The 24,667-nt window shown below is 38.7% G+C and overlaps 2 protein-coding genes and 1 long non-coding RNA gene across 3 annotated transcripts in view; 1 reads left to right on the top strand and 2 right to left on the bottom strand.

Moving 5' to 3' along the window:
* Positions 1-309: 309 nt before the first annotated feature.
* LOC133516915 (double-strand break repair protein MRE11) lies at positions 310-2,968 on the bottom strand. Its single transcript, XM_061849958.1, has one exon. The coding sequence runs from the start codon at positions 2,648-2,650 to the stop codon at positions 791-793; it is 1,860 nt and encodes a 619-aa protein (XP_061705942.1). The 5' UTR covers positions 2,651-2,968; the 3' UTR covers positions 310-790.
* Positions 2,969-7,011: 4,043 nt separating this feature from the next.
* Positions 7,012-24,667, top strand: part of LOC133516917 (tyrosine-protein phosphatase 10D-like) — a 79,153-nt gene continuing 61,497 nt past the window's right edge. Inside the window, exons 1-4 of the mRNA XM_061849960.1 lie at positions 7,012-7,441; positions 10,587-10,836; positions 14,552-14,658; positions 20,799-20,988. Of these exons, the coding sequence (XP_061705944.1) occupies positions 7,250-7,441; positions 10,587-10,836; positions 14,552-14,658; positions 20,799-20,988 (739 nt within the window). The 5' untranslated portion in view covers positions 7,012-7,249. The remainder of the gene's footprint in view (positions 7,442-10,586; positions 10,837-14,551; positions 14,659-20,798; positions 20,989-24,667) is intronic.
* Positions 15,345-23,870, bottom strand: LOC133516918 (uncharacterized). The gene is made up of 2 exons (XR_009799303.1): positions 22,664-23,870; positions 15,345-15,805 (listed from the first exon to the last, which is right to left on the bottom strand). It is a non-coding gene; the product is annotated as an uncharacterized LOC133516918 (long non-coding RNA).

Here is a 24,667-nt window from a genome sequence, read left to right as displayed (position 1 = left end):
TATCTTATACCTTTAAACGAGCAATTCTTGTATATATATATATATATATATATATATTTCTTCTCGGAAACGGCTCTAACGATTTCGCTGAAATATGGTATATGGGGGTTTTTGGGGGTATACAATCTATCTAAATTAGTCTTATGTTTGGGAAAACGCGTGTTTTCGAGTTTTCATGCGTTTTTCTTTCGACGCAGAATATGGTCGCTAATTACGTGTTGCCGGCCACTGTCCGTCTGGTCCAGCGGGCAGAATGAATAGAGCAGTACCAAGAATTTCAACTTCGGATAAGAAATAAAAGATAATATGTAAGGTAATGAAATTAAAACTTTTATGTATTTGAACTTAGTAATAATAGACATTATACGAAACCCAACAAACTTATATGTTTCAGCGCAATCTACAATCGAATACAAGATTTTGGAACAAACATTTTGACTTGGAAAAAAAAACATCACATCTTACAAGTATGTAACTTAATCCTGAAATACAAGACGAGAACAGGACAAATTTATACCTAAGAGGCAGCAAGCCTTGTTATCTTGTTCCACTTACACCTGTATGCTAGCCAAGGTTGGCGAATCTGCTCCTCGCACACTGAAGCAGCGTGCGGATTCGCATCAGCCTGTTAACACTGATAACTTTGGCTGATGACTTTGTTACTTTTCTATCTCCAAATTTAAATGAAAGAAAAGCTGGTTTAGCCAGTCATCAAATTATTTATAACTAGGACCTGACATTATTTGCTTAAGGTAAATAATTGGTCATTCATGTTGACGGACGGTACAGCTCAGTCAGAGTCCTCGATACTGGAGGAGTTACGCGTGCGGCCGGCTGCGGCGCCCGTCAGCCAGGTGGCCTTGGTGGCGGCGCGACGCGGCGCGCGGCGCTCCGGCTCCGGCGTCGGGGCGGGCGACGGCACTGAGCGCGTCGGGCGGCCCCGCGTCGCGCGCGGTCCACGTCCGCGCGAGCGCGTCGCTTTGCCCCCGCGTGGTGTGTTTGACTGTTCCAATGCCTCATCTTCGCTCGAAACTACCACTAACGCTTTTGCAGCCGCTTTACTCGTTGCGCGTGGCTTAGTTTTAGGCGCAGGATCCCCGACGATGTTCAGGTCCACGAGCATCTTCAGCTGATCGAGATCAGTAGAATCGAGCACGTCTTTGGCCAGGCGCATGCGCTCCATGATCTCTTCATCAGTCTCGGCGGTTGAATCGAGCAGCGCTTCGACTGCGCGGCGGCGGTGCGCGTCGAACACGCGGCGGAAAACGCCGTCGTCGTGTTTGAGCGTGAAGTCACGCACGGCCTCGGTGGCAGCGCGCGCGCTCAGTACGGCTGGCTGGCGCGCTGGAGGCAGCGCAGCGTAGTACGCCGCCAGTAACGATTCGACGTCAGCTGCTTCATGTGCCGCGCGCGCCACATCTACCTCTGCCATTTCCTCTGCCTCCTTTCGTTCTCTGTACTTTTTCTCTCGCTTCATAACTAAAAGATCATTTGGATTAGCAACCTGTCCAGTGAAATTCTGACCAAAACGCATCCTGTTAAAATCCTGGCTTGGCCGCTCATAAAACACACTTAGTCTTACAAGTGGTAGGGTGGGTTGTTTGGGATGCCCGCTGCGGAGATTATTTGCCTCTTCAATGGCCTCATTCACTTTATTCTTCAGAAATTCCTGCACCTTCTCATGCTCATTGACCTCCTCTTCCCCGAGATCCTCTTCAGATAGAACTATGGTTTTAAAAATGAATGGTCTAACAGTTTTAAGTGGAATCGGGGTAACTTTGTAGTTAGTTCCATGGATTTCTAATAGAGCACAGTGTTTCTGCAGTGCCTCTCCTGCAGCTAAAGACGTTGCCACTGTACTACCTGGCTGCACCACCATAAAATCATCATTCTTTTCTCCCTTGATTGGGAACACTAGACTGTCATGCTCATGACCCCAGACCACCAGATCCAGGAATTTTGGTAGCACTTTTTCTGGTATAAAGTTACCTGGGCCCCGGTCTGCGCGGTTTTGGTGCAGAACCAGCATATTGAACCATTTGTTGCTGTCATCCACCATCTCCATTTCAACTTTCTTCTCTGCAAAAAGGCGTGCAAGACGCTGGTCCTTAAGATGGCTGAGGCCGTAAAGCGCGAGCTGCGTGGAGCCCTTGCGCAGCAGCACGGGCGAGATCCGCACGCGCGTATAGTCGCTCCACTTACCAAAGTAGTTGACGAGCCCAGTGATTGACAGGATGTCCAGCGAGCTCACGCTGCCCTGTCCTACGGGGTCATCGTGATTGCCGTGGATGGACAGAATGGGAAACGACACATTGAGATTGGGATCCTCGTAGTTTATGTTGCGAGAGAAGTTCTCGAGCTGATCTGACAGCAGTTCGATGCGAACCGGCTTGTCACCGAAGCAGTGCTGGCGGATGAGCTGTGTGCACTTGAACATGCAAGCGGGCGAGGGCTTGGCGTGGTCGAACAAGTCGCCGCCCAGCAGGACGAGATCGACGTCGCGCGTCGCCGCCTCGGCCAGCACCTCCTCGAATGCGAGGAAGCTGTCCTCACCGCGCACCGGGTCGCTTTCTACATGGCCCAGGTGAATGTCCGATGCTATTAAAATTTTTAACGTATTTTCAGGGTTCCACGTGTCGGTATTTAACATCTTGGTCAGTTTTTTCACTTGATATTCAAAGCAAATGTAAATAATTTATCAAGCAAACCCGCCAATGTGAATGTCACAATTTGCTTGTTGATTTGATGTTGATGGCGTCCGTCCGCTCGTTGCTTAATTTTGGCACTACCTGCTTTGGTCCGGATTGTGGCCCAGGATAGACTGATCTGACTAATCCCTAGCAATTCATCATCAAGCTAAAAAAATATCCAATGATTAAAAGCACAATTCACACACTTATTAAAATATCTTTGTCCATTAAATTATTAGTACGATTATACCAACATCATGATCCTACCATCTATGCTAAGCATACGGCCTACCAATGACACCAAGATTTTCCTGATAGACAAAATTCCCAAGTTGAATTTGGACCTTATTGTTATGCGTCAGTCTAAGAAAGTCATCTGTAAAAATGATATGCTTAAAAAATCATATAGTTGTTTCCTGCATTTGAGTTTTAAGCATGAATAAAACATTTCTAATTATAGTATTACGATGTCCACGTTTCTTGCGTTTTTTCTACAATAACTTTTTTTACAAAATCTTTATAAAACTTAACTCAAACAGAGTCAGCTGTCATTTATCTGTCACATAACGAATTTAACTTGACGTAGGGCTGTATTAGTTGAATATTGAGTAACTATCGATAGTTATAATAAAATTCTTAAACCAGAGAAAGTATGCAATAAGCCTAGGGCAGAAGATTTTATTGCCTAATGTTGATTTAATGTTACGTCGTTATTATTCCAAATGAGCAAGTCCTGAGATTGTTGACGTAGTATATATGAAATAATTCTAATATTATTGATCCCAAACATTTTAATTTCTTTAATTATTAATTTTACACATGTAAAACTACAGACGAAAGGCGGAAATACACATGACTGTAGCTGGCAAATTCAATTACATATGCCATCAATTGTAATGTGTGTACTTGCATCACAGGCAGGTTGCAAGACATTACAAACAATAGCTTGGCAAAGCTGTAACTTATACTTGTCTGTGAGATATTTTTTTATACTACGTCGGTGGCAAACAAGCATACGGCTCACCTGATGGTAAGCAGTCTCCGTAGCCCATGTACGCCTGCAACTCCAGATGAGTTACATGCGCGTTGCCGACCCTAATCCCCTCCCCCCTCGTTGAACTCTGGCAACCTTACTCACCGGCAGGAACACAACATTATGAGTAGGGTCTAGTGTTATTTGGCTGCGGTTTTCTGTAAGGTGGAGGTACTTCCCCAGTTCGGCTCTGCTCTAGATCTGGAATGACATCCGCTGTAAAAAAATAAAGGATAAAACATCTGTAGAATATTTAATCAGCTTTAACGTCATGCTACACATAAATATATGGAATCAACTGTTTAGGCACACTACTATTTGCGGACAATTTTAAAGGCCTAGTACAATATCTGACAAAAAGTTAACCAGGCCTGATCTATATTATATCTTATGTCATATACTATTAGTCCGTAAACGATATAAAAAAAAATATCCAAAAATTACATTTTTGGTACAAGCTTTTATCGCTGACTTTACTTTTCACAGGCAACTAAAACTCATCGAAACTATTCTAACAACCCCAAACAATATTTGGAATGTTTGGGCCAGGCAGGGAACAGCTCGGGGCTTAGTTGTTAGAATAAGTAATTTTTGATGAGACTTATAAACGAGGTTTTTTTTTGTTGTATTTCTTGACGAAGCCTGCGCTGTAGATTGATATTGTACTGTATTATATGTATGTTCTGGTAAATTATGCAAGCTAAATTAGACTCACAGGTCTCACACCCCATTATTCGATTGAGCTGAAACTTCACATACATATGTAAAAGTCAGATACAGATTCACCTAATCTGATGATGGACACATCAGGTGCCTATAGGAACTCTGTGATAAAACAACGCAACTTTATTATGTTTGGGTGTGTTAGAATGTCTCGATTGACATTAATTGCATGTTTAAAAAAAGTACAGTCAGTACAGTAAAGGTTATATCAAAAATGAAATTTAAATCAAAAAACGTATCCGAGAATTTCGGAAGAGTCTGAAGGCTTTCAAGATCACAAACTTGGATTTGATACGAGCAGTTCATCGCGATTAAGATATTTCAAAAAACCTGTTGACCCTTACACCTTTCGAGTGAGAACGTAGAAACTAAGGGTCATGCTATTGCTTTAAAAAAAACAGGACCCAGGAGCATATCGGGCGTCGGGTCGTGCTTAGTGTAGGGTGTCGTAGTTACCATTCTGTCGAAATACGCTAAAAGTAAGGGCTATTAGTAAGTATCCTGTACATTACAAGCTTAAGGGAGTACCTACGTACCTATTATTTTACTGTTCTGTTGCCATGCATAATTTATGTATCCATGCCAAATTACAGCTTTCTAGTAATAACGATCATCGAGCAAAGCCGTGGATGGACGGACAGATGGTCATGGCGAAACTATAAGGCTAGATTCACAGTGTTCCAAAGAATATAATACTCACTAGGCAGTGTTCACACAGTGTTAATTTTTCACGTATACCGTATATAGCATTTTCTCAAATACCGTAGTGACAGCAAATTTTCTAAGTCAACTTACAAAATTGTTCACATGGCGTCTATGCAGGAGAACTGTCTGGCCATGTGAACGATTTTGTAAGTTGTCTTAAGTCATAAGTTATTTATTAGTAAAACCAATTTACACGTTATAATTATTATAGAGCTTATTTACATACGTTGCTATAAAGCACCTAGCCTAAAGGTTCCTAGTTGACTACGGAACCCTAAAAATTGAACCGAAAAGAAGGTAGAAAGACTGTTCTGATGTAAGTATAGGCAGGCGATCGGTATACGACTGTTAGTGTAAAGAGGTTTGATTGGCAATCGACTCGAGCTTGACTTTTCGGTTTAAAGTATTTTTTTTTTCTAATAAGAATTTTTTACAATTCACTTACATGAGAATTAGGAGTAAATAAGTTAACAATGTACGGGTGAGGGTATGCATGCGTATTTTAATTTTAAATATGGAATGTCAGATTTTGAATATCTATGAATTCAAAATCTGAGCTTTCACTCTTCGTCCAACTGTCTAATGGAAATCATGTAAATATTATGTAACTGTGTCAATTAAACAATAAAAGAATGTTGTGATATTCAAAAAGTTCCTTCTCATAAATCATAGCATTTATTCGTGATAAACTATGACATACAAAAGTATAACAACATAACAAAAGGAAGAAACATAGAATAAATAAATAGTTTACCACGAAATGGTCCCGCCTCAGCATTAATGCTAACCCAAAAGTCAGCGCTCATCATTTTAGTAGATCTCCAAGGACCTCCCAATAATCCTTCAACGACAATTACCTTTAACGCCTATCGTTACGTTATCGCGTTGGCAGAAAATTAGTGTCAGACTGAAGTTTCGGTTCCGGCAGGTTTCGGTTAAAAATCTTGTTTTGCCCAAAAAACTGACAAAACTTTCCGTTTCCGAAACTTACAACATTTTACTTTCGGATCGGGTTAGGCTAATTTTCTATAATGATAAATGAATTCTAATTGGTATTTTTTAATTAGAATACGTGTGACCCGACAGGCACTTGGCTGGTTTGTCAAACCATTAAACATGCAACGAATTACAAGTGTACAAAGGAATGCCACCGATATTTTTTTCAACGATTTTAAGACGTCTACTTCAGCCGAAATTAAGTCTAAGCCGAACTTTCGATTTCAGTTTCGGCTTGGGCAAAAATTCGGTTTTGGTCTGACATTACAGAAAACTTACCTCTGCTTCCATTTTTTTTGGTTAGACTCCCTTTCTTTCAAATTTATTTTTAGCACCTATGCATGTCATAATTTTATTGCGATTCCCTCATAAATAAAAACACCTGCGCGTAGCTCTAAAGTTAGAACTTTTGAATTTGGGAAAGTCAGCAAACTGGTATTCGATATCTCATAGACAATGTCACACAGTTTAGGAACCTCCGGTATAACTTTTTGTGATACGAGCTGGCGAGGGCCTAATGCTCTTGTCTAATCATTTGCGGAGTTAACGTTGCTCCGGTGCGTCATGTAGTTGTTTTGATTTGTTGCAATGCATTGAATTACGTATTTGTCGCGACGACAAAATGCCATTGCATATAAACACGGCATACCTATTGAGCTAATACAAATATTTTAGCAGATAAAAATGCCTATGTATCTAAAATAAAACTAAAGCAAATACAAATTGTTAGATAATTTATTATTTGATAAATGTAAATTGTGCCAACAATGCCAACATATTGTATTGTGGTTAGTAATCTTATAATTTTTTTTTTTCTTTTTTTTTTGTTTTTTTTTTTTTTTTTTTTGTAATATATTAAGATCTTATAATGATATAATAAGATATCGATAGTCGATGTGTTTATCATATCGATAATTGGGTTGCACGCGCAGCCCACGATAACAACCTGTCAGGTAGACAAGGTAAGACAGTTTACTTACCTTCCCGTGAAATGGCGTACGACAAGAGAATCGTATTTTAGTGGTTTCGAGACAGATTCGTCGTGCATACGGCTACTGCGCGATGGTATGACATCAGTGTGCACGTACTCAGATGAATTACAATGCGATTATCATGTGGATGTGTCGGGTGTGAGGAAGAGAAAGTGTCGCGTGAAACGTTTGAGCCTTCAATGATGTGGATGAGGTCGTTTGCGCAAGCGACAGCGGAGCGCGGGCGGGCGCTCCCGGCGCAAGCGCGCCTGCTGCGAGCTCACCCGACGTCGCTGCTGCTGCTGGCGCTGCTGCTCCTTGTGGTCAGTACACATCTACCACTCATTCCGATATTACAACATCTTATCTAACGTCTTCCAAGGTTTATTGTACTGACTGGTACCTTATTATGACCAGCTCATATGCCTCGTGAATTGTTTTTTCCACAATTTGCTTGTATTATTAACAAACTTGTATTGTAAACAAAGTTCATAGTTGACAAAACAAATTGTAAACAAAAACAATTTGTTTTGTTTTATTTTTTGTCTATACCATTGGCATGTGATGTGATGGCATGTGAAAGCTTGCAACTCCAGGGGTGTCACATGCTAACTCATAAAACTTTTAATTTGACTAGGTATTGTTTGTTTTTTATTTGTTTACAAACAGTATGGCATAATACACAGCAATGTATACATATATGGTATTCTCTACCAATCAACCATAGGACAAGAAAAATATGTGAAATGGTAAGGAGAGAAAAGTTAGATCCTCACATTTTTATTATTATAACTGTTAACAATTTCTAGATAGTTCTTCTAGCCCTTTAACACCTTCAGTGCCTAGAACACATATGTGTTCATTTGATACTAGAAATGTCCAGTAACATTGTCACCCTAAATCTACTTGGCGCTGTGTTGTGGAGTAAGAGTTGGGTGTATTTGGGATGGGGTGGGAGGAGGTTACCCAAGCTGCCTAAGACCTGATTCAGTGAAAGAAAATGGTTTGAGCCCTACACATCAGGGGGTAACAGGATGAAAAGAAGAAGAATATGTAAACCACAAACTAGATGATTAAAATATAAATAGTAGGCATCATTATACAGACTCAGCAGCATACTTGTTTGGCATTAGTCATGGTGGCACTCCATTGTAATGACAGATGGAGTAGTGTCGAGACACTAGTGCCACATGATATCTGTGAATATTTTGTCACACTGAGGTAGACAAACATTGCGAGTCATAAATATTATTTGTGAATTCTTAAGTATATATTACAACTGTGATGTATGTATGTTGGTGGAGGATAGCCTTAAGTCTCTCCATGCCCTCTGGTGCTGGCAAAGTTGTAACTGATTCTCAGTCTGGTAACAAACCATAAACCTGTGTACTCAATGCAGGGTCTTCTATTTGACACCCCCAAGAACCCTTTGTACCATCCCTTGAGCTAATACAGGTGTTTTTTTTTCTTTTCTTTCTCCATTTCACTAAGATTATTTAAGATTTAAGGAAACTAAAAAGTATATGTTAGTTTATGTATTTTTTTAATTAAAAAAAAATACAAAAACTAACATAGTTTTTGTATTTTTTTTAATTTTTCATGCAAAATAATTTAATTATCTCTCTTCCGCTGACTGCTATCTTGGAGGATTTAACAACTGGAGTCGCCTTGAAGAGCTTACCCCTCTGTCGAAAATTTTCTAGACTGCTAATCTAGAACATGCATTACAATTAACTCAACCAAACAATTGAAAATTATGTCATCTCAATAGACATCTATTTTATTATTATTATTATTATTTGTATGTCTCTTACAAATTCTCGGGACCATGGGGTCCCGGGCATTTTGAAGGTGTGTGTGGGGTCGAAGCCAACACGTTGAGTCCCCTTGTAATAAGACAATTTTCTCTAAAAGTAATGTGACACTAACGATTATCCCTGTTCACACTATAGCAGTGCACCCAAGGACAAGCCCCGGTTAGTGTAGGACTATTGTAAGAAAAAGGTACAAAAAGAAACCGGCTATTGGGTTGAGTTGCTAGTGGACTGGTAACCGAGACTATGGAGGTGACTATGGCACCTGCCCTGACCATATGTTAAAAAACACGAAAAAATGGACAGGTGGTGACTCGCCAACTCACAATATGGGTCCCCGAAAACGCCGCTGGCACAGAGCGACAAGGGGACAACATTGCGTAAGCGGCTCAGGGTGTGGAGAAAAAATTAATTATTGAGAAAAATATGGAAAAACCAGACAAGAGTCACAAAATGGGCTCATCTCAGCATCTACTTACCACCATATAATAAAAACTCTTTACAAAAAAAGTTAACCGACTTCAAAAAGGATAAAATAAAATTTTATAATTTTTTACGTATATGCGTTACCAACTGATATGTTTGAAGTCGGTGCCAAGCCAAATTTAGTAGCATATCATGATTTTGGTGCGATTCGATAAGGATGCGGCTTATAAGTATGTACAATACGTTGGATTGCCTTACACGACAGCAATGAACACTCTTTCTGTAGGTACAAAAACCTTCTTAGCGCAGTCCGTGCCATGTTTGTTGCTATATTAGTATAAATCATTTTTTTCCGAAACTATAAGAACTATACTGTTAAAACTTGGTAAGTAGATGTATTCTGTGAACCGCATTAAGATTTTCACACAAGAATAGAAAAAAAAAACAATAAATTTTGGGGGTTCCCTATACTTAGAACAGAAACTCAAAATATTTTTTTTATCAAAGCCATGCGTGTGGGGTATCTATGGATAGATCTTCAAAAATGATATTGAGGTTTCTAAAATCATTTTTTTCTAAACTGAATAGTTTGCGCGAGAGACACTTTCAAAGTGGTAAAATGTATGCCCCCCCCCTGTAACTTCTAAAATAAGAGAATGATAAAACAAAAAAAAATATGATTGTACATTACCATGCAAATTCCACCGAAAATTGGTCTGAACGAGATCTAGTAAGTAGTTTTTTTTAATGCGTCATAAATGGTACGGAACCCTTCATGGGCGAGTCTGACTCGTACTTGGCTGCTTTTTTAACTTCCAAAAATGAATAATGAAACGGTACGGCGTTGTTCCTTACATTTTATCCAAAAAAGATTGTATAGCAACTCACAATACGTATATTGTACAATACATACATGCAATATTTCACCGACAAAATCGCAATTTTCTTGTTTTCCATACTTCAAGATGGGCTTTCAGTGACCGTGAGGTCACAATTACTTATTGTTTTGTTAGGAGCGTTTCGGAAGTGAAGTACGATTGTCGGACTTTGACTTTTGTATTGCTTTAAATGCAATGGGTCCCATATATAGACATTTGATCCTAAAAACAATCCCGATCGATTGATACCTACTATTAATGAAAAATTTACATCTAGCCTCTTGTCGTTGTTAAGTCGTAGATACTGTTCAATTCAAAAGAGAACCTACATGACGATATGTTTCCTTCAGGGTGGCGCATGGGGCGCGGACCTGGTGATCGAGATCCCGGGCTCCGGTGCCGGCGCGGCCGACCCCGGCGGGGAGTACCGGCTGGACTACCGGCCACCGCATGGCTCACCAGCACCCAACTTCACTGTTCCGGCCCGGGCTTCCACCATCAACTTCCAGGGGCTCCCGGGCACCAAATACCACTTCATGCTGTACTACTCCAATGCTACCTTCGCTGACCTGCTTACTTGGAATCAGACTATCATTACTGGTGGGTTTTATTTCATGGTATATTAGAATAGTAATTTACGATACAAGTGCAGAAAATAGGAAATTCGCAACGAGTGGTGATAAATTAAAACACGATGGAAGGGAGTGTTTTAAATCAACACGAGTTGCGAATTACCTATTCGCACGTGTATCGTACAGGTACAGTCAAGTGCAAAAATATGTATCGAAAGAATCGTCTCATAAATATGGTACTACGCTCTTATTACACTGGAATAAGATGCTATGGGACATATTTTTGAGTAAGATGTGTACACCCATATTTTTACACTTGACTGTACAACCTTTTACACTACATATGACTCTTTAAAGTTTTGTGTAAATGTAAATTAAATTCTGTTACTTTTAGCGTTGGGCTAAAAATTTTAAACTGCCTGTTAAGCGCATGCGTTCAACGCTGCGTCTATCGCATCCAACAACCGTGAAACGTTAGGTATTAGCTTCGTAAATATAAGGGTCAATTCATAACTGTCTAAATTTACTTCTTAACTTATACCGACTATACTTCCTCAAAACGCTTTTTAGGGTTCCGTAGTCAACTAGGAGCCCTCATAGTTTCCCATGTCCGTCTGTCTGTCCGAGGCTCTGCTCCGTGATCGTTAATGCTAGAAAGCTCTAGCATGAATATATAAATCAATCAATCCAACAAAGTAGTAACATAAAATAAAATATATTTTAGGGTGGCGTGTAAGGTCCCCACCTTACATGTAATTTTTTTTTCGCTCCAACCCTATAGCGTGGGCTATCGCTGGATTAGATCTTTCAACACGAATAGGGGTATTCAATAAAAAAACTTGATAAAGTTAATATTTTCGGAAGTAATCGCTCCATAGAACAAAAATTGACCGCCCCCCCCCTCCCCTTTCAAACTTTTACTCCTGACCTTAACTCCTCCGGACGTAATATGTGTCTGCCCAGTTGAGTCACGAGTACGCATTAGGCAAGGGCACTCTGCGAGGATGTGCAAAGGCGTCTCCTCTGCCTCCATACAGAGTCTGCACCGCCCCATGTCACGTTTCCCCATAGTGAGCATGTGTTTATTTAGGCCGCAGTGCCCAGTAAGCACCCTTACCAAGTTGCGCAGTTGGTTCCTAGACAGCGCTAAGGCGTTCGAGGCCGCCTTTTTGCTGAAGGCCTTGATAAGCGTCTTGAAATGATTCAAGCCTGTAGTTTCTCTCCAGAGTTGAATGGTTTTGTAGTGACAGTAGGTCTTTAGGGTGAGCCGCGTTAGGCTTTTGGGGATACCACAAAAAGGCTCAGGACTGAAGTTCTTCCCCTTAGCCCCTGCTCGCGCGCTTTAGGCATTATGTATTTATGTAAATAAAGTAAAGTATGAGATTAAAATTGCTTATTTTACTCATCCAATTATTATTTAATATTAAAATTCTTTAAAAGAGTTTCATTCATGCATGAGTAATTCTGTTGACTATTGAGCAGTTTTAGAATAAAAAATTAAAAAGTAAGAGGTAATCCCGCTGCTTTTCGTACTTTATTGAACAAATCATTTTAAACTGACTGCAGTTTGGGAAAATATGTGTATTTTCATAAATATTGCAATCTAAATGTTTTTCGCTATGGGTAAGTATATCTCCAGACAAGCAGACTCCGATTGCAAGGAAAATCATGGCCATATGTCTATTACTTTAGACAAATGTTTGAAAAAATAAAATATTTGAAATTCAAGAATCTCAAAATAACTAACAACAACTTTATTAACAGCAGCAAGTCTACAGAAAATCATTCTTATTTTTTTTGTTATCACCCGTTATACTACATATAGAATAAATCCGGGGTGATTGGCCATAGTTTTGTTGAAATGCGATAAAAAAAAAATAGGCTAATATGTTTTCAAAGAAATCTTTATTTCTTTATTAATTTTGACATTAGTTATTGGACTTACGAAAATGAAGGAAAGAAAAAATATTTCTTATAAATTCAGTTTGAAAAGAAATAGTAAAAAAATTACAATTAGCCATCTCTCTCTCGAGGCAGGGACGGATCTAGGGTAGAGCGAGTGGAGCGGCCGCTCTAGGCGCGAAATGGTAGGGGGGCGCCAAAATGGGAAAACGCGACAAAAAAAGTTTTAAGTGGCGTTGGCGTGCAAATACGCACGAAATGGCGGGGCGGGAGTGATTTCAGCTATCGAAAATCTAGATACCGAACAGAGTCGGCTCATGAGGTACCTCACTGTTTGTTGTAAATAAGTATAGAAATTTATTCAAGTATAGTATCTTTTGCACATTTGAAATATAATATTAAAAGCAAAGCCCAAAATCGCGATTTTGAGCATAAATATACGTCTATGTGTAATAGGTCAGTGCTCCCAATTATAGTGTGATGTGAAGCGTAATAAATAAAAACTAGTGACATGTAGACATCAGAACCACGAAATGTTTCGATAGTCTATCTCGCCATTATGGCCATCTACCCCGGATTAATTGGCCTACAGTGCCTACACTTATAATATATTTTTAATCGAAGGTATCCACCAACATTTCGAAGAACAATATTTTTATAAATATTCTTTATTTAAAATTTAGGTATTCTGACACCACGCCGATTTGAAATTTGGGCATATTGGGAATGTGGTATGTTGAGAAAAAACAGGCATTCTGGGATTCAACCATTGTTAAACTATTACGTTTCGAGATCTAGGAATTTTGGTAAATGGGCAAACCGAAATAAAGGTGCAATGAAACCACAGCCTACACAGACACCGCATTATGAAGCGTTTATAAAGAGCACGAGGTCACCACACAAAGGTGCAATTTTGCTTGTGACATGCTACAATTTGAACATCACAACTATAGTACATTGTGCAACGAGGGGGGTAAGTGAAAAAAAAAAGTTGCAATATTCTTACCCCCGGAGTTACACACAATGTTTTTCATAACATAACATAACATAACAAAAAACTAAATTTTAAGCGAAATAATTCTTAAATACGGTGACATTTCAAAAATTCGTCCGCCATATTGTCATTCTTTGACAGGTTAGGCATCGAAGGCACAGAACTATTCGGCATTCAGCCACGATTGAAAATTATCTAAAAATATTTTAAAGTGCTATTAAATGAATCAAATTAAATATTTTTAAACATAAACAAACATATGAAATTATTAACGGCAGTATTTTTAAAGTAAAACTCATTTACACTACGTGGTTTCTATGAATTCGTGACATAATAAAAAAAAGTTATAACTCCCTATGGAGTTATAGCTTTATGTTCACAATCCATAACTCCCGCGAGAATTGTGTAATAATGTCCTATAATATTTATTATTATTATTTATTTATTATATTAGAACAGCTCAGGTATAGATCGTGTCATTCACGAAGACGCGTGCCTTGTCTCGTAATGTCATTTTACTAAAAGTTAATTTGACAAATCTGCGCGTCATCATGGATGACACGAACTATATGTTACACCCTTAAAGCTTACGTTTTGTATTTTTTTTTTAAATTACATGAGTACTAATTGTGGGTGCAACTGAAATAAGCGGTTTCGCTCCCATACCTACTAAAATTTAACGGGTGCGCTTATGTGTTGTGACCTCGGTTGTCTTAGTAGTTGAGTTGGTCTGTGAATGAAACCAAAGCAACACACTTGACTGACCACCTGTAGACCTTATGACGTTGGAATAAGGTGTACGAATGGTCAGTTAGCTTTGTCGGTAGCATCTGATCGTTTCCCGCAGCGCCGGAGCCGCCGACGAACCTGACGGTGGCGCTGTCGCGCAACAAGCAGGCTACCATTGCCTGGGCGCCACCGGCGCACGGAGAATACACCGGCTTCCGCTTCAAGGTAAGACACAAATATCTAAATTAATATTCTGTGGGTTTTTTTGTAACCCTTAGCCATTATTTTGCGAGGTATTTTTATGACATTTATATACATTGATAATAAAAAGTTTACGGGACAGAGGTCCTTCTTACATTAATCGGGTGAAAACCAAGAAATCCTTGGAAAACCAAAAGTTTAATATTCTACCCGATTACATTCCTAAAACTAGTAGCACAATCGGATTAGGACAAACCTCGAAATTTATTGGACAGTCCTGAAATTTGGTATGTATGTAAATTAAAGGCCCCTTATTCATGTCCATACCATTTGACATTTGGGGACCTCGAGGAATCGGAGCCATCTTGGAAAATATGGTGTAAGACAACATTAAAGCTTATTAAATTCTACACAAAAAAGTCCCAGATATTTTTGCGAAAAAATACATCTTGTTAGGATAGTGGCCGGATTATTGAAAATAACATATCGGTCGGTATCGGATTCCTCTTGCCCTTCACAACCTGTTTCGCCAAAACTTATAGATCCTGAGAAGTGTAATTTTATACGAGGATCCCGTTTGTGATATGTAATTAATATTATCTGATGTGATATTGAATTATCTTGTAATTCAAAGTGTTCAACGTATCGATGAGGTTCTAAACGTTGTTTACCTCCATACACCAAAAAAATCTTAATAAATTGCCAGAAAGTTCAAAAGATTTCTTTTTATTTTGTAATAACAATGCCTGTTTCTTTAAAAAATATATAAAAGACTATTTTGCCTAATAAAATACATTTTAATTTTTCCAAAATAGTATGTATGAACTCTATACGCAATCAGTTCTTACGCCACGCCAAACAACATGCCACGAGTATATAAGAAGTAGAAGAAGAAAAATCCTGTAATAAGAAGTTTTTATGTATCAGCAACCTATTTTTAGCATAGCTGTAAATACACCAATCATTCAGTAAAAGTTATTTTTCACCATTTTCCATACAAACGGCGGCAAAAAATTGTATCAGCGAATGTTTACCTGCCCATAATTGTTTTGTTTAATTTCGAAGTAGTATAGATATAGGTACCTGTGTGACGTTGCCGTTGTTGTTGATTTGGTTAACCTCGAGAATGACAACATATTGCGTTGTTACTCCAGAGTAGCTTGTTGCTCTCCTAATTGGGTAAAAAACAGTTTTCATTTGTCAATTATGATGAAACCTATTGCAGTTGATTACAATCGTTTACGCTTCGTATTAGCGAACGAAATGCAACTGTCACTGTCGCACTAATGCGGAAGAGTGATAGAGAGAGGTGACTACGCTACGCTATGGAGCGTTAACGATTGGCACGTTGGCTACGCATCCAGGAATATAAAACAAAAACAGGTCATTCAACTTTTAACAGTTTCACACGTTAAGCGGTAAAACTTGGTACCTACAAGAATAAGACAAATTTAAGATTTCATTTGTTCTTAAACTGTCCATGATTAATGATAGATAGAATTAGGAATATTATTTATTAGCAACAATTCTATACATAAACTAATATAAATGTCATATACTAAGAAAAAGTGACCAAGGCCTCCAGTGCCCCAGGCTGGAATCGAACCAGCGTCCTCTGCTGCGTGCAATATGGGGGGGCGCCATAAGCCTTCAGTAAGAAATGCATATACTTGAAATTCGATCAATGCTGCCGTGACGCCGGTGGCCGAGTTGCTCAGGCACCTGCCGCGATAGCAGAGGACGCTGGTTCGATTCCAGCCTGGGGCACTGGAGGCCTTGGTCACTTTTTCTTAGTATATGACATTTATTTTAGTTTATAATTTATATAGTAGTGTTTCTACTTCAAATATAAACAAAATAAAATATTTTCTGAAAATTATTTAATTTGTTCTAATACTTCTAATAGAATACATGATTGGGTCACCAATAAAAACGAAATTATTTTTCATTGAGTTCTGTAGATACCTGCCTAAGAAGTTATTTACGGAGACGTCACCTAGATATTCTAGTGTGAAAATTATAAGTTTGAGTAAGAGGTTTTTCCCGCAAGTTGCGCAGTGGTTGAGGCAGATAGTCGGCGTCACCAAAATGATCGCCATTAGCGTTGCGACACTGACCTCACTCACTGCCACAGTTTCATACCACTGGTTTACTAGTGTCTCTGTGAACTGTACCTATACTTTTGCTTAGCATTGCTTAAAATTGTATAACAGTTCGTTTCCGCCATTTAGAAAAAAATCCAATCGACATAAACAGTATCTATATAATTATAATTATCGAACCTGCTGACAACATTTCACGCGAGAAATGCGTCCTGCAGAGCAGTACAGCTACAAAGACATACGAAAGCATTTTTGTCCAAGCTGAACTGGACACGCTTCGCTCGCACGCTTCCCGCTCGGTCGGTGAATAGCATGATGAATTAATTTTATTATTTCTTAAAATCTCATAGTGTTGTGTTCCTGCCGGTGAGTAAGGTTGCCAGAGCTCAACGAGGGTGTGGAGTGTTAGGGTCGGCAATGCGCATGTAATTCCTCTGGAGTTGCAGGCGTACATAGGCTACGGAGACTGCTTCCCATCAGGTGGGCCGTATGATTGTTTACCACCGACGTAGTATTAAAAAAAGTTACAAAGCTGGACAAAAATGTAGACAAAAGGTACCTGCATGGTATTTGACTTATATATATTATTGGATTCCTGTGCCACTTCGTATTACCTTGTCACATTGTTAATAATATAAGATCAGTAGCGGCTTTCTTACTGATTGAACTATAAGCAATTTTGGATATTGACAACAGTCTGTACAAGGTTACACATATTATATAACTACATATATATAGACATATCGTAATATAAATACCAACATATGATATTATAATGAGTAATGACTTATAATATAAATATAGGTACATACTTATTTTAAACACTATGCATATGCGCGGAGGAGGACTACCTCACTTGTGCTGCACTCAGCAGGTGCTTGTGGAGCATACATTTGAAAACAAACTTGCTTGGGGCTTGCCTAATTGTCAGGGGAAGTACATTCCAGATACGGATAGCTTGAACAGTAAAGAAAGACGATATATAACCACTATGGTGAGGAAGTACTGCAAGTTTAAGGGACCGGGAGGAACGAAGTTCACAGCCCGGACGGGGGGGGGGGGGGTAATGAAATTAAATTTGGACCAATTTTGGATTTTGTCTTCGTAAAATAACGAATTTCGTGACAAAAGTGAAGAGGTGACAGACAGATAGGCAGAGTTACATTCGCATTTATAATTAGTCTCATGCATGAAATTTAAACTTCATGCATGAGGCTATTTATAACATTAGTAGGGGTGTTTGAAAGTCTTGTACTCATCGTGTACTAATCTGGAATTTGAACATTAACCTGGATTATTAATTCATTCTTGATTTACTCGTTTATTTTATGTATAGTAACAGATAGTCAACACAGTCTGTATGACGTAAAATCATTTCCGCCATAAGGCCAAGACCGACATGTGTTTAAAATTGATGTATACGTAGAATAAAAGAAACGTGAGAAAGCATATATGACCAGATGATCAGGTTTAATTTGCATGGATATAGTAGCGGCTTTTTTCTTTTTTATGTAAATTTGATATGCAGATGTTGCTATACGTAAAGGCATTCAACACACGAGACATACCTACACCCACTTGAGTTTAGGAGCCCCCTTTAGACCCGATTTTTTGGGAAAGAGGGAAATTAGGAATTTGCTACTGTGGACTTTAGGGTTATTAAACTGGTGAATGAGGCTTAAGCGAACTAAGTGGATTATTTCTTTTGTAAGGTCAATGCGGCCAAATCCGTTATAGGGAAAATTCCGTGCTCATGTACAGATTTTTTTTCCAAACAACAGTACACAATTGATAATTTCATGGACAAAGCAGCTATTGCTTTTAGTTTCAGCAATCAAAAGCAGATGGGCTTTCCTAAATACTAAAACGTCCATTATTAACACCAAATATGTTTTATTACGTATTGTTTATTGTTTTGCATTAGCCATTAGGTACGTGCGGTCTCACCGTGAGGATGCCCTGCATTATAATACCATGGTTCAGTATATACGAGTAGATGTTCTTAAAGCTTTAAATTAAGTAAATTTGGCTTTTACCACTGGGTTTCCAAAGCACCCGTGTTTTGCATTGCTAAAAGTGCCAAATAACGGACGCTATACATTCTAAGGGCTTATGAAATCGACGGAGTTTCGGTGTCCAAGGCAATGGCGTCTTTACGAAGAAATTGTTTATGTCGCTATTGGCTACAGTTTATAATGAAAGTCTGACGAATTTCTAGCTGAGCAAGCGGTAAGGTGTGCGCCGTAACGCAGGGGGCAAGCAAGCAGGACTCTTCTACGATTCGCCAGGCCTCTTGCGTGAACTGGCTGTCTGCCAAACCAAATTTTCAGTAGAAACAGACGTGAAAAACGAAATATATGAGGAATCAAACTACGCGCATATATTTTTCAAATTTGTTTAACAGACTATGTTAAAAAGCGATAACGACGCACAGTGTAGCGTAGCAAAAAGTATATACTCCTATAAATCCAAGACACATTTTCACCAGTATGTTAGCACACTGGCGAAAACCCGTCTGTAAAGTACTATTTCTTTATCCTCGTTTCGAGTTTCATTATCTGCTTGCATCTAGACTAATCTAGACAGTCTAAAGAGTTCCGGATTTTGTGGCGCCCAAGGCAACAAACTGCCATTGACATTCAAAGCACAGATACACCGGCACAATTGTTACGATCTACATCTACATAATAGCGTATAAAACAACTATTGATTGGTGGTATTTTTCAATAAGTTGGACATTCCCACATATTTTTTTGTAATAAAACGGTTATATACTTACTGATATAAATAGTATATCTACGTAACCTAGGTGATCAATCAACAGGTATTTTAAGATTCTACTGACTGTTAAAACACACAAGCAATTTTCAGGTTATTCGTTATATAATTTTGAATGCGGTAGTACCTATCTACTGGGAAAGTGGGAACTGTTACCCATCAAAAAAGTTTTTGTTCTACAGTATTTGTTGTGTAGAATCCTAAGGTTCCGCTCGTCAACTAATTCCAAGAATTCACAAAGGCACTTGTAGGTACTTACGGAAGCGACTGCCATTTGACCTACGCACCCATAGGGGAAACTAGGTGTCGTTAGAATTCGCTTTCCTCACGGTGTTTTCCTTCACTGAAAAGCCACTGGTAAACTTTATAGGGAGCGTGGATGAACTGTAGACTACATCACAGAAGCCCCCTAATCATTGGCGCGAAGCATTATTTCAGGTTTCCATTTTAAGATTTAAGCCACTAGATGGCAGATCCTACAATGCGAAATAGAGCCAGCGTGAAGTGTAAGGCGCAGCACCTGCTTAGAAGCGTGAATTGTTTTCGCTTTCGATTCAGGTCACTAGATGGCATACCCTCAACACCTTTTTTTAACCTCCGTTAACTTCGGGATACGGCTAAGTACATTTACGGAAACTGAATGGCATAGTTAATTTTTAATTTTTCCCTAATTTTTTTGTTTATTATAGTTCGTAAAAAGTAATTAATAGCGTGTCGCAACACGGACATTATATATAAATCCACAAAATAATTGAAAACTATGACATATCAATGACATTTCGAATAACGATCGTGCACGATAGTACTTGCGTTTAGTAGCAAATGCATGAACTCATACTAAACGCTAATCAATGTAAACAGACCCTAAGGCAAGTGTACACGCTTGTAGGGGTCTTATCAAATGAAAATAAATCAATGATTATTTCCAGAATGGAGTTAATTAGAATACCGGTTTCTTTGAGAATTTTACCTCATTTAGTCTCAGGAATGCACCCGTCGATTTATCGGACTTAAAAAAAAAACACCGTGTATAGATATAGTTATATAGTCATTAAGTTATAATGGCGTTATTCATCAACATTGAACAGGCCGTTGATATACGTATGTCCCTTTCCGTCATTTTGATATTTAGGTATGTTTGTTAGAAAGAGACAAAACTCAACAAAAGTTTGCTAAGTTTTGTGAACAAGGATTTAAAGATAGTAAGTCTAGTATTAGTAAACAGAATCTCCAGTCTAATATTCCAAAGAGCCAGTTCAAAATGTAAGACTGTTACGCTTGCAGGTGATCCCGCTGACGGAGCGGACGGAGGGCGGAGCCCGCAACATCACCGTGGAGGCGCCGGAGACCCCGGGCGCGGGCTGGACGCACACGCTTAAGGAGCTGTCCCCCGGCGCCACCTACCAGCTGCACGCCTTCACGCTGCTGCACGACAAGGAGAGCGCGGCGTACGCCAGCCGCAACTTTACCACCAGTGAGTACTTGAACTTACTTGTTCCGCATATGGCTGAAGGTCTACGGATCACGTTCATAAAGGTCGATAAAAGCCGAGCTTTACTTAGATTTGGGCTCAGACGAAAACCAATAGTCAAGTGTTTTTAAAAATTACCAACAATTACAGTCAAAGCTTACTATAATTGTGAAAGTCTCTATGATTGGCCCTAAATATACTCAATATACAGCAACCACACACACACACACACACAGCACACTTTAAATACCTTGAATCGTGTTAAATTACAGATTAAAATAATAATAAAAATTGTATGGAGATTTTTTAAGTTATGAAATCCATTGAACTTTAGAAAATCCCCTAATTTAGTATGGAAGTACTAATGGTAAGAGGGGTCGGGCAATTTAACGCCTTCTACGCGGAAAATAGTCGCGGGATGAGGCTTGTTTGAAATAAAACTCGTATTTTTTTGGTTATTTTGATGTCAGCCGACGTTCATACATTTGAGAATAATTAAGAATGTACAGGTTATCAATTCAATTTCCAGTTTTTAGGGTTCCGTAATTATGATAGGGAGACATTTACTATAGGATTACATTATCTGTCTGAGACGCAAATTGTATACTATTAAAATATATCTCTCCTCCGGAAACTATTGCGAATTAAGTGTTAATTAAACGGGTCGCTAATAACCGACTTGATAATGCGCTGTCATCATGAACTTACAGCAAACTGGCTATGGATGACCCTTGTGCCTTTACAAGGGTGATGACGATGGTGTAAATAACTCTAATCTTCGGGTTAGTGTCCTACAATTTTCCATCCTCGCCTTAACTCGACCCCGATATTTGTAACAATCGTGCGCAACCTGATGTTAGCGTTCTATTGGTCGGCTTATAGTATAGGTGTAGTACACTAAAATATTTAAGAAATGTGTCTTAGTCTAAATATACCTGAAATGACAATTTCACGATTTCACAGTTATTTAGTCTAAAAAACCGGCCTAGTGCGAGTCGGACTCGCACAGGAAGGGTTCCGTACCATTATCTATAAAAACGGTCACTCATCCAAGTACTGACCCCGCCCGAGGTTGCTTAACTTCGGTGATTGGATTTGAACCTCGAGATTGGAAAGAAATATTTATTTTATTCAGTTTTTAGTATCTGTTGTTATAGCGGCAACAGAAATACATAATCTGTAGAAATTTCAACTGGCTAACTATCACGGTTCATGAGATACAGCCTGGTGACAGACGGACGGACGGACAGCGGAGTCTCAGTAATAGGGTCCTGTTTGACCCTTTGGGTACGGAACCCTAAAAAGAAAGATAAAATTAATGTGAATAAGCACTAAACTTCAATAGTAAGTAATTGAAAAATAGACAAATTAGTTTGTTTACCTACATGTTCAGTCATCATTTCTATTGACAAGCAATTCATCGAATAACAATCACAAACACTACGCAAACAATATGTCGGTTAGTTGCGTAGTGTAACAGACTACGTAACACGTTTAGATTAATTAATTTGTTCTATACACAGGTGACACAATCATTTGGTTTTTTTAAAATTATGATAATGAAATAAAAATATGTAGAGTGAGGTAGTAATAGTTAAAAATTACCATCTCATTCTTGCACGCACAGAGGTTCCCGACCAATTTTTTATAGTTTAGATAAGTCACGTTATACGCTTACCTAAAATATCGCTTGCGCCAGCTATCCGGTTTTTCGCTCTTGCTGTTATTAAAGCGTGTTGCAGTGAGCTTGGCAAATCCTTCGACGTTGCGTTGTAGGCTCGTAGTGTGACATCTAGGGTAGAGTAATTACATTTTCGCATAAATATTTACTGAAAAATCGTATAAATTAAGCGCCTAAACGTTACGTACGACGACGACGTCGATGTACACAAATCCCAACATATCCCATAGAAACTCCATACTTGTCGTAGCACTTGGCATGAAAACTTAGCGTGGTCGGACAATTTTTTTTAGGCTGTAATGAATTGCGTAATCTGTTTACTAGGCTACATTTTGGACATATTTTCCCATGCTAATTTATTCTATTTTATGTTTTATATAATTAGCCATACAGATAACCAATCAAGTCGAAATCATTCATTGGTTAAGGGATACAGTTAATTTTGAAACAATGTGAAGTAATGCAGAATAATATAATAAAAAAAGATCCAATATAATTGATCCAAAGTTATAGTTTTCCCCTAATTTTATTATATACTTATTGCTATTATATTGCACACAACTGTAACTATTTGTAGGTCCGATGATATTGTAGTACTGTTTAAGACTGCTCTGGTAACAAATGTCGGCCATAGTACCCACTAGAAACACTGTAAACTGTATGTATAATATTTAGTTTTTCGGTTAAATAATTTATTAATATCTTCTGCACCAACATATATGTCTCTGTTTGACCCAATGGTTGACTGGTAGAGAATGCCTTTTGGCATTAAGTCCGCCATTTGTACATTTTTCTTTGTTTGTGCAATAAAGTTTAAATAAATAAATAAACTGACCATCGGCTAGGGTTTACATATGAAGGAAATGGAATATACTGACATAAGTCAAGTCATCACCAGTAAAATCCTGACGTTACCTCCACGGTAATTTCTTCAAAAATCCACCGATTAAATGCCTTGTCTCTCCGAAACCCTTTCGTGGGTCACTAGCCTCTTAACTCTGTAACTAGTAGCATAACTTCTCTTTCCTCTGCTATAACTCTAAACTTTTAGCTAGCTTCTAGTGGTTAGTTAAGGTTTCTAAAAACCCTGTCACTCGTCAAGTCACCCCGCAATCCTGACAAAGTACCAACAATCCTGATATGTCAGGGGAAATCCTGACGTATGACAACCTATATTTGTAATTAATTATTAAGTTTTTCGAATTGCCAGTAAAGAGGAAAGGGGATGACCGCTTCTCCATGCAAATTTAGTCGTCATTTTCCTCTCTGTATATTGACATGCATGAACTGTGTCAATAAAAATAATTTTCACATGCCCTAAGGCCGAACATATCAAGGGTCAATAATGTACACTTAATGATATTACTGTACCATATGTTCCCGTGAATAAGCTTTCATTCATTCATTTACTCACTATGGAAAAGATTTTAACTTTACAAAATTGAAAATTCGAAAATATCAAACAAAGCTGTGGTTGATATATTTACTTTAAATTGTGTCAAAATATTTTCAATAATGTTAATATTCAGAGAGGAAAATGAGGACTTGTATGACTATTTTTAGTTTTTTTATAATGACATGCATATTAAGAGTTAGAGTATTGTACGCCAAACTTTGGCTGATTGTGACAAACCAAATAGTAACCCTACCACCATTTATAACCACTCACATTCATACAATAAATAATTTGTATTAGTATGAAAAGGCGATTTTGCGGTTTGCGAATTGTCAGTGAACAGTATCATGGTCCTCGCGTGGATATGCACAACACGCGGTACACCGCGTCCGTCCGTTTTCACCGCGAATGCTGTCCGTCAAGAAAGCGGAACACGCTTCGCTCGAGTATGACACATGGCTTCACCGCGTTTACCGCCTCACCACGCGCCGCCGTGGTGACGTCGGTTGCGTCACTCGCGGATAATCGAACCAGGCCAAAGTGAATGGGTAGATTTAGATTCAATTATCTTGATGGCGATTGCACCTACCATCCACGCTGTTATC

Source organism: Cydia pomonella, chromosome 4 (assembly GCF_033807575.1).
Source record: "Cydia pomonella isolate Wapato2018A chromosome 4, ilCydPomo1, whole genome shotgun sequence".
In the NCBI taxonomy this organism is placed as follows: domain Eukaryota; kingdom Metazoa; phylum Arthropoda; class Insecta; order Lepidoptera; family Tortricidae; genus Cydia; species Cydia pomonella.
The sequence above is the reverse complement of the archived record's forward strand: the minus strand, read 5'-3'. Positions and strand labels throughout refer to the sequence as shown.